General features: G+C 32.4%; 1 protein-coding gene across 1 annotated transcript; it reads left to right on the top strand.

The window, feature by feature from the left end:
• The first annotated feature begins 412 nt into the window (after positions 1-412).
• LOC104644330 (uncharacterized) lies at positions 413-1,185 on the top strand. Its single transcript, XM_010319116.1, has 2 exons — positions 413-477; positions 525-1,185. The coding sequence occupies exons 1-2, from the start codon at positions 413-415 to the stop codon at positions 1,183-1,185; spliced, it is 726 nt and encodes a 241-aa protein (XP_010317418.1).
• Positions 1,186-11,758: the final 10,573 nt, after the last annotated feature.

Raw genomic sequence — 11,758 nt, 5'->3', positions numbered from 1 at the left:
GTGAGCTTATGCGATCACATTTGAATAAAGCCAGATACATGGCCACATTCAACCTATAATAAAAATTATTCTTCTTCCTAAACTCTCTCATTCAAAGTTAGCATATTCAGAGAGGAATCTACATTCTATCATGGTATCATAGCAACGATCACTGTTCAAGATTGTCTTTCCGCAGAGAGTGCTCCTCTTAGCAAGTACTAGGATCCGTCAATGGAAAAATTAACAGTTGCCACCTTTGAGCATCATCATCCTTTGTATCTGCAGTCCTCAGACACACCTGCTATTTCTTTACATATGGTCAAACTCACAAGACCAGAAAATTATGGCTTGTGGAGTCGATCGATAAGGATAGCCCTATTGGTGAAAAATAAAATTGGTTTCGTTGATGGAACTTGTTTGAAGTCCACATACAATGGAGATCTGGATACACAATGAGAAAGATGTAACACTGTGGTTTTTTCATGGATCAGTAGCACAGTAGCTCCTAATTTGCTGCCTACAATTATATATGCTTTAAATGCTAGGAGAGTCTGGGAGGATTTCAAAGAGAGATTTGATAAATCAAATCTCACAAGAGTTTATCAACTGTGGGCAGAAGTTGAAAGCCTGAAGCAAGGTACAGACTCTGTCACTGATTATTACTCTACGATGAGAGATCTCTGGGATGAATTGGATATGAGAATATCTTCTCCTTGCTATGAATGTGTTGAGGCTAAGTCATATATAAGTCATCTTCATCAGAAAAGGTTGTTAATGTTCTTAATGGCATTAAATGAAGCATTCACTCATGTGAGGAGTGATATTCTTATGAAAACAGAAACACCTATTGTAAATCAAGCCTATTCCACTGTAGTGCAAGAGGAGAGTCAACATGTACTAGGTGTTGTAGAATCCAACAAAGAACCTCTCACATTGTTAGCTGGAAGAGGGCAGCATCACAAAGGAAAGAAACCACTATTGGCGACTACATGTGAAATATGTGGATTTAAAAATCATCTCACTGCTGATTGTTATAGGTTGGTTGGATATCCACCTGATTTCAAGAGCAAGATAAAACCAGCGCAATCAGGTTCATATCAAATTGGAACACCAGGTCCTTATCAAACTGGAATGGGCAATTCCAGATCTACACAACAAGGTTCTTATCAGTCTTGTATGGGTAGTTCTAATGAACTTCAGACCTGATGCTAATAATGCAGCAGCTGACATACCAATTCAGGATGACACTAAGCTCAGCAATGAGGATCTTGATCAATTCAGGAATCTAGTGCATAACAAAGAGCGTCAAGAATGCCAAGCCAACCTAATAGGTAATGTGTCACTTCTCCTAAAAGCCTCTGTATTTGAATGGATTATTAACTCAGGGGCAACATACTATGTCACCTCATGTAAAAACATGTTACATGATTTAAGATCATTCGGACCTTTCAATTCTTCATAGATGTAGATCTCGGGCCTATGAATGGGGATATTTCCAAAACTCACACAGAAAAAAGGATTAGAGGGATCCAACATAGTACAATTATCTACAGGAAAAAGAGCAGAAATAATAAACACTGGAAGCTCAACAATTTTAGAAGATATGAACTTGACAAATGTTCTATTTGTGCCAGAATTCAAGTTCAATTTACTCTAAGTTACAAGACTAAGGAACTGTCTTGCAACATTAGTTTCTTCTGTAAATTCTATACATTGCAGGATCTTTAATATGGAAAGTTGATTGGGATTGGTAAAGAACTCAATGGTTAATATATGTTAAAAGATGAAGTACCTGCAGTAGTTGGTGCAACAATAAAAGCTTATTATCACACTAATTTGTGGCACATCAGACTTGGATACCCTGCACTCAAGGCTATGCAACACATTTTATCCCTCAAGGATCATATAGATGTTAGGAGACATAATAGTTTTCAAACTTGTTCCTTAGCTAAGAAACGTAGAACATTTTTTCCTGAAATTCATAGTAGTTCAACTAAGTGTTTTCAGCTTATGCATGTATATGTCTGGGGACCTTACAGAACCCCCACCTATGACAAAAAACAATATTTTGTTACGATGTTAATGATTTCAGTAGATTTACTTGGATTAGTCTCATACAATGTAAAACTGATGTTTATATCATTTTGAAGGATTTCTTGATAATGGTTAATATACAGTTTGGTGTCAAAGTACAGACTCTTAGATCAGATAATGGTACAGAGTCTTTTAATATCATATGTAGTAATCTCTTGTCGTCTCTTGGTTTTGTGCACCAAAGTTCATGTGCTTACACCCCACAACAAAATGGGGTAGTAGAAAGGAAGCACAAACACATAATGAATATTGCAAGGGCTTTGAGATTTCATAGTGGAATGCCTATTAAGTATTGGGGACATTGTGTTAAAACAACTTTTTATTTGATAAGCAAAATTCCTACTAGAGTGTTGTTGAAAGCGAAGTCCCTACATGAGATGTTATATGGAAAAGAACCTGCTCTGAATCATTTAAGGGCATTTGATGCTTGTGTTTTGCTCAATTCTACCTCGAATGGATAAATTTGCTCCTAGAGCCAAGAAGGCATCCCTAATAGGGTATTCAAAAACTCATAAATGATATAGAGATCTCAAAAGTCATCAAGTGTTTATCATCAGAGATGTGACATTCATGGAGCATATTTTTCCTTTCAAAGACAACATCGGTGTTTTATTATACTCTGCACTTGCCTATCTAACATGATCAAAATATTGTAAGTACAACTCAAGCTGAGGTCTGTCCTGCCATGCCTGGTAATCCCATTATTCTAGACCTTGATGAAGCTACTGAGTCATCATATATAGAGAGAGATGGTCCAGTTGATCAAATTCCTGATACAACTACTACCCAAATAGAGTCTTATATTGAGGAAAGTCTTACTATAGGAGTTGGAGATATTTACATTGAAGCACCAGTTGAAGATACTAGAACAACTGGTAGAGTACCAACACCACCATGATGGGATATGTATTATATAATGCCTCACAAAATCAACTTTAGTTGTCTATATCCTATTGCAGATTAGCTGTCCTATTCTAACATGAGTGATACATATCAGTCCTATGTAGCAGCTTTTTCAGTGGTTGTGGAACCTTCAACATTTTAGGAAGCATCTGCTTCTCAACACTGGATTGATGCCATGCATGCTGAGGTTAGTGCTTTGTAGCAAAATAAAACATGAATCTTAGTTGACTTACCAGATGGAAAGCAGGACATTGGATCAAAATGGGTTTTCAAAATCAAACACAAAGCTAATGGTGACATTGAGAGATACAAAGAAAGACTAGTTGCAAAAGGTCTTAATGAAAAAGAAGGTCTGGATTATCATGAAACCTTCTCTCCAGTAGCCAAAATATTCACTATGAGAACAGTAATTGGTGTTGCAGCATCTCACAACTGGCCATTGTTTCAAATAGATGTACACAATGCTTTTCTACAAGGAGATTTATCAGAGGAAGTTTACATGCAATTGCCTTAGGGTTTCCAAAGGAAGGGGGAGGACAAAGTATGTAAACTACTGAAATCCTTATATGGACTTAAACAGGCCTTAAGACAATGGAACCTCAAGCTGACTGAGGCCCTTGTTGGAGCAGGATATGTACAGAGTCCCTATGATCATTCTCTATTCACTAAGAAGGAGGGGACTGAGGTAGCTGTTGTCCTAATCTATGTTGATTATCTACTGATTAAAGGTAATTGAAGCAAGCTAATTCAAGACACAAAAGAAGAATTACACAACAAATTCAACATGAAAGACCTTGGAGATCTCAAGTATTTTCTAGGGATTGAAGTATCGAGGTCGAAGATAGGCATTCTTCTCAACCAGAGAAAATATGCTTTGGAATTTATATCTGAATCAGGTTTAAATCCAGCTGCTACACCTTCGGAGCCAAACAAGAAATTTACCACTGTTGAGTATGATGAACTCCTTGGAAACATATATGATGTTATATGCAAAGATGTTACAGCCTATCAAAGACTCATTGGGAGGTTGTTATATTTTACTACAACAAGGCCTGACATAAGCTTTGCAGTACAACTCTTGTCTCAATTTATGTTGAAGCCCAAAGTTTCTCACTGGGAAACAGGTCTAAGGTTGGTAAGATATATCAAGGGTTGTCCAGGACAAGGGATATTGCTATGCAGCACTCCCAGCACATAGCTGAAAGTTTTTTGTGACTCAGACTAGCATCATGTCCCAACATAAGACTGGTCAACGGACCAGAACCGAGTCACCTGACCGGAATGAACCGGTACCGGACCGGACCGGAATCCGTTGATCGGAATTTTGACCGGTACCGCGATGAACCGGACCGGAATTACCGGGATGATTCATCGGTTCCATCCCGTTCCACTATATACCGGGACGGAACCGGAATGAACCGGAACGGACCGGGATGGAACGGGACAGGATTAACGAGACGATATTTTTTGAATTACAAAAATATAATTTTTTTTATTTTTAAGTATAAATTAATAGTTTTTAAATTCATACTATAATTTTTAACTTAAGTTTATTTTAAAGATATTTTATTAATTTTTTTGATTATTTTTAAGTTTGCAAGTAATCTAATAAAGTTTTCAAAATTTAAATCTTTTGAAGTTTATACTTTATAAGTTATTACTTATATTCATTAATATTTATTTTATAAGTTATATTTATAACTTGTATCTTGTAAATATTAAATAAATAAAATTTGTAATTTTAAAAAAGTAAATTAAAATAAGGATAAAACAATTACAAAAATTAAAAAATATCAATTTAATTTATTTAAATTTATAACAAATTACAATTTCAATTTACAACTATTAGTAGAGTACATAGCTTACGCAGCCACCTTCTAGGAAGGGTTCTGTTTCAACTATGTCTCGAATGTAATACTAATAGTTGTATAGTCCCGTAAATCCTCTTTCTAACTCAGCTAGGGATTGATTGTGATCAACTTTTGGTCTTGGTAAAGCTCGTTGACGATCTTGAATTTCGATGTCATCATCACTACCACATCCAATAGCTGAATCTATGAAAAGTTCAAATTGACTATCTAACTTTGGAAGTCCTTGATTTCTACGCTCAGCATTTATCCAGTCTCTAAATAACACTGATATCTCCAGGCTGTCTTCTGCTAACGAATATCTGTGGTCTCCAATTTGAAATCTTGCCGCGCTGAAAGCTGCCTCCGAAGCTACTAATGATCCTTGAATTGCAAGCACATCCTTCACCATCCTACTAATTTTTGGATATTGAGCTCCACGATTTCTCCACCAGTTCAATAGTTCCGATATACCATTATCGTTTGTAATATAATCTATACCCTGTTCAAGATATTTAACAAATTCACATTTATTAGAAGAGTCAAGACCAAGTTTATGTTTCACTCGTCCATGAGCACCTACTTGGTTCGTAGACGTTTGAGGATTTTCAACATTATCTAAGAATGAATATTTATCATACATTTCTTTTGCAAAGTATTTTATACTATTTTGACATATTACCAAATCAGGTTCTTCTTCAGGTTGAATATCTAAATTCTGATTAATGCATTCAACTAAAGCTTTTGCACCATATTCTTTATATTCGGGGTTGAAAAGAAGTGCAGTTAAATAAATTTGAGGAATAGGAAAAAAATATTTTTTAAATTTTGTAATCATAACTTCAATAGCAGAGGTGAATAAAGTATTTGTTTTATATTCAGAAAAAATAGATGAAATCTCACATATGTGTATTAAAATTTCAGAAATAGTAGGATAGTATATTCCAAAAAAAAATTTAGTAGCATCATAAAATGATTTCAAAAATATTCTAAGTTCATTTACTTCATCCCAATCACTATCATTAATTTTAAATTCAGGATAAGCATTATGATTATTAAATAGCGTAGTAATAGGTTGCCTATATGCATAAGCAACTTCAAGCATATCATAAAAGGAATTCCATCTAGTTTTTACATGCTTCGGAACTTTTCTAAACGGAAGTTTAAATGCATTACAAAGTTCTTTAAATTGATTAATTCTACTACTACTATTCATATGAAAAATGTAAAAACAAGCATTATCAATTTTATCACAACTATTTTCAAATAATTTCACACCGTCACTAACAACCAAATTTAATATATGCGCAGCACATCTAACATGAAAAGCATATTTACTAATAGGACAAAGTCTAGGTTCTAGCAAATTAATAGCATTTAAATTAGCAGAGGCATTATCTAAAGTAATACTAACGACTTTATCACAAAGACCAAAAAAATCTAAAATTTCCAACACAGTAGTAGCAATATAAATTCCGGTTTTTTTCTTTTGACAAATTTTATAACCAATAATTCTTTTTTTGTAAATTCCAATTATAATCGATCCAATGCGCAGTAACAGTTAAATAATCAAAACCATTAGGACTACGACCCATATCAGTAGTAATAGCAACTCTACAATCCATTAGTTCAAAATAGGCACGTAAATATTGACAATGTTTTTCTTGAAATTCGAAAATATCTCTTTTTACCATGCTTCTTGATAAACCTTGAAAACTAGGATTATATGTTTCAAGAATATAAGCAATAAAACCCGGATGTTCTCCAAAACTAAAAGGTAAACCACAAACAACAACCACTTTAGCAAAGTTTTCACGATCACGATCCTTGTTATAGGTTCGATGTGTAAGAGGACCACTTGGGTTCGAAGTATTTAACTCACTTTGAACCATATTTGATCCTCTAACCGATTCTTCAACATTACAATTTCCAACAACTTCAAGAGAAGACATATATGCAAACCACTCTTTACTATGCTTGTTAATCAAATGTTTTTTTTAATCCCCCCGTTGAACCTCCCGTCCCACCATATGTATATTTAAAATGTTGTTTACAAAGATTACATATACTAAAAGTTTTTTCTTCATTCAAATAACAAAATTTCCACACATGTGATTTTAAAGAACGTTGTACCTTGGTCTTACCTCTAGTTGGAATAATAGGGGGACGAGTAGTTTCAACCGGAGGTGGAGCTTCAATACCTATACTATTGACTGTATTAAGGTCGGCGGCGGGGCTAGTTGGTGTATCATCTAAATCTACTTCTTCATCTAAATTTAATTGTCATCCGTTTCCACTTCTTCATTTTCTTGATTAATACCATAATGTCTTTCATAGAGTTCATGGGGAGTCGGACTATCTGAATTAATATTTATAGGACCGGGACGGGAAAAACTAGTTTCATTCACATGCGTAAATTCATCTGTATTTATTCTAACAAGAGGAATTTTAGATTTATACGAACTAGCACCTTTGTTAGTTTTTTTAACTAATTTTTTTACTGATTCTACTAGACCTTTTTTACTTCCACTTTTTTTAGAAGACTCCATGATATAAAATTATAAATTATAAAATACGAAACTTAACAAGAACAATAATATAACAAGAACAATTTAAAAGTTAAATAATAAATACAAAAAATAAATATAAGATTAGAGAGTGGAACGAAGTTACCAAACGTTTGTGTAAGAACAAACGATTATAGTGAAAATTAAAATATTGATGTCGAAACTTGAAATTTGAAGAAGATTCCTCCTCCAAAATACACCAAATGACCAAATGATATAAGTTATAAATATGAATGTAATTTGGAAATATATATTCTCTCAAATACTCAGACTTATATTTGTAAGTTGTAAACTTGTAATTTGTCTATAAAATTTTTACACACAACTCTAATTTATACAATAAAAAAACTAGTCATTTTAATTTTTTTGTTTAAACTTTAAAGCTGTTGGTAAGGGTGGTCTCGGGAATAGGGTAGGGGCCGGGAGGGGGGGGCTGCCTGCACTGCAGCTGCAGTGCAGCTTTATGCAGTCTGCAGGCTGCAGGGGCGGGGAATTTGAAAAAATTTAAATTTTTAAATATAATTTATAAAAAATATAAATATAAATTATATAAAATATAAAATATAAAAAAATTAATATATATTAAATAAACCGGACCGGACTCGAAATGAACCGGTACCGGTACACCGGTACGAAACTATGATTTCGTCTCGTTCCGTGTACCGGTTTAGACTATCCCGACCCGTCCCGTAGGCAACCGAACCGGAACGAACCGGAACGAACCGGAACGGTACCGGTACGTCCCGTTCCGTTGCCCAGTCTTATCCCAACACAAGAAGGTCAGTGTCAGGATGTTTGGTGAATCTAGGAAACACAATCATATCTTGGAAGTCCAAGAAGCAGCATACTGTGAGTAGAAGCTCAAAAGAATCTGAATACAGGAGCATGGCAGCTTAAGTCTCAGAGATCATTTGGTTAGTAGGGGTTTTAAAGGAGCTGAATGTAGTCATTGACACGCCTGTAAAACTATACTGTGACAATAAATCAACAATTCAAATCAGTGCCAATCCCATTTTTGATGAACGGATAAAGCATATTGAGATTGATTGCCATTTTGTGAGAGAGCAGATCAAAGGTGGACTCCTTCACACAGAGTATGTCAACACTAAAGAGCAACCGGCAGATGCACTTACAAAGGTCTTAGGTGTTGCACAACAACATTTCCTACTGAACAAACTAGGGGTGTTTGATATATACAAAAGCTCCAATTTGAGGGGGAGTACTAGAGATAAGAGTAATTCTATTAATAGTTAGTTAATTCTGTCAGAGTTAGTTAGAAGCAGCACATGCCATATGTGAGCTTGTGTGATCATATTTGTATGAAGCCAGATACATGGCCACATTCAACCAATAAAGTTCTTCTTCTTTCTAAACTCTCTCATTCAAAGTTAGCTTATCAAAAAGCAATCTGCATTGTATCAAAATATCTTAGTATTAGTATATGTATTCTTTCAAAGTTAGCTCCAATTTTATCTCGTTCAACTTTTCAGAGCAGTAGAAAATTGATAACTCGAAGTAGGAGCATCGAAAGCATGACCTTCTTATTTCATTGTAAAGAGGATGCCAAGAAATATGATATCCACATAAAAATTATGGTCAAAGGATCTCCAAGTTTGATCCACCTTTAATTCAATTCTACTTTAAACGTGAAATTAAGAAAAAAAAAGTTGTCATAAATACATTATGGACATAAAATTAGCTTGTAATTAGGGGAAAAAACTTTATGCATGAAGAAGATTCAAATCAAGTCAAACTAGAATTGAATTCTGGGAGACACTTGAACCAATTAATGTTTAGATTAGTGAATTACACTATTTAATCGACACTACATTGATATTCAGCGCCAATTAAATAACGGCATTATTTTTTAGTTGCATATAACTCTCTGTGAAAATGTTTTTGAAGTTTATAGAGACATTGAATTCAATGACAGTTAATTAAAGTCGGTAAAGACTTTACCACTCTATGTTAATGTGTATATTTATTGCTACTAAAAATTATTTTTGTTACAATAAATCGTACGTAGAGACACAAATATAAAAGTAAAGAATTTTACCACACCCAAGATAGAGACATCAAAGTGAGAAGAACCCTTCACTTAGAGTCTCAAGAAGAAGAAAATTCTATAACTAAAGAACTTGGTCTTGTATTAAGAGATATATCTATATAGTTTATTTTATTGTATTAGTCACTTTCCTATTGGTTCCAAATTGATATTTTGGTTACTTTTTTAGTTGATTGTAGTAGGTGTTATTTTGCATGGCAAAGAACTTCATTGGGCAGATTATTAATAAAGAGTACAAAAGAGGGTAGAGGCACAGACTGTTGAAATAGTTTTTTAAGGAATCGTTCAGCGGAATGTAAAAAATAATTAAAGTAATGCTTGCATTTAATTATATTAAAAATAGTATGCATTGCAAAAAAAAATTATTTATAAAACTATCTTTCACTGTTATGGTGAAAAAGATATAAAACTATTATTGTTGAGGAGTAATTAGATGTTTAGTCATGCTAATGTCTATACTAAATCCATTTGCCTTATTAATACTAGAAATGCATTGTATTTATAACACACAATAACATTTAAAAAATGCACCAAACTAAGGCATATATTATTTTCGCTAATATACTCTATCAATTGCTGACTTTAAAATACAAAGTTCCCCCACCCCCTCCTAAATCCTATTTTCATTAACTCCCTAATCTATTATACTCAAAACAAAAGGAGGCATACCAAACCACTTCCATGGTCAAATTCATATAGCATGAACCAAATTTTGATTCTACTATATATTTTTTTTAATTTATTTTTGGTCCATAAACTAAAATTCATTACGGTGTTACTATATATATATATATATATATATATATATATATATATATATAAAACGTATACAAGATTATATATATAATTTTAAAAAAAATAGGCAATTTGAGGGACCGGGGTTTACTTACATATGCTAAATTATACGAATTTTACCCAAATTAGTGATAAACTCTGTTTAAAAAAATTAGCAAGTACTTTTTCACAAAATGTAAAAAATTTGATCAAAACAAACAATTTGCATACAAGTTTTTATTGTTATTGTATAGAATTCAACCAAAATATACATGCATACAATTATTTGGTTGAAATATATTGTATATTTCATTTGTATTCATATATATATCTTGGGATACATTATGTCAAAGTTAGATATAATTTGTCTAGATATATTATATTCAAATAGATTCACATGTATCTGGGACACATAACAAAAATCTCGTCCATGTCCCTTGCCTCTCTCTCATCTCGCTCGTCACTCTTTTATATATCTAGAATACCAAATACAACTAAATCACATCAATACATACATACATATACATATATCCAGTGTGTATCTATTGTGATTCACGTCTATCTTAGATATATAACAAATCTAGTGTGCCTCTTTTCTTATTTTGGTGTATCTTGTAGCAAAACACATGAATCTAGGTATATGATAATATACACAATATTTTAAATTATAGCCAACTATTATTAGCTAGAGTTATGCTAATCTCAAACTATAATTCGTAAAAGTAAACAAAACCTAACTCCTTGTCTGGTATTTCATCATTTCCCCTTATTAGAACCTAATCAATAGAAGGGATCCACAAAATATATACCAATAATGAAGATCAACTCCAGTACAATTAGCCTCATTACTTTTCAATGGAGTTTTGGATGATTGCCATGTAAAACAAAATTAGTAAGTTGGAAATGCTTATATATTCAATTATGATATTGCATAAATGTTTATTAAATATAATAGTAAAATATGGTTAAAACACGTTTAAAAAAATATCCAAATATTAAATGTTTAATCATATTATGAATAATGATAAAAAAAAATAAGCTCATAAAAGATCTAAAGTTTTAAAATTTAGTTGGTTAGAGAATATCAAAGACTTAATAATATAACTAATTATAAGTGCAATGTTTATTAATTAAAATAGTAAAATAGTGCTAGTGCAAATATATAATTTAATACAATCTACTGTTACTAATTTATGGTACTACACTTTATTAAGTTTTATCATGTTGAATTAATTTATTTTGATATGGTAAAAATATAATATTATTCAAAAAAATAAAAGAAGAAGTTATGAGACTTAAATTTTTGCCATCGTACTATAAATACCCCTGTGAAACTCACTCTATCTTTTAGATATTTGTACTTGAATTTTTTCATGTGAATAAATATTTTATATCTTATTTTTAATAAAATATATATTTTTTAAATATTGTTATTTTCTCCGTTTAAAAAAGAATGTCTTTATTTTCTTTTTAGTTTGTTTTAAAAAAAATGATCCATTTCTTTTTTTGGCAACACTTTTACTTTAATT

This window comes from Solanum lycopersicum, chromosome 1 (assembly GCF_036512215.1).
Source record: "Solanum lycopersicum chromosome 1, SLM_r2.1".
NCBI classification, from domain to species: domain Eukaryota; kingdom Viridiplantae; phylum Streptophyta; class Magnoliopsida; order Solanales; family Solanaceae; genus Solanum; species Solanum lycopersicum.
The sequence above is the reverse complement of the archived record's forward strand: the minus strand, read 5'-3'. Positions and strand labels throughout refer to the sequence as shown.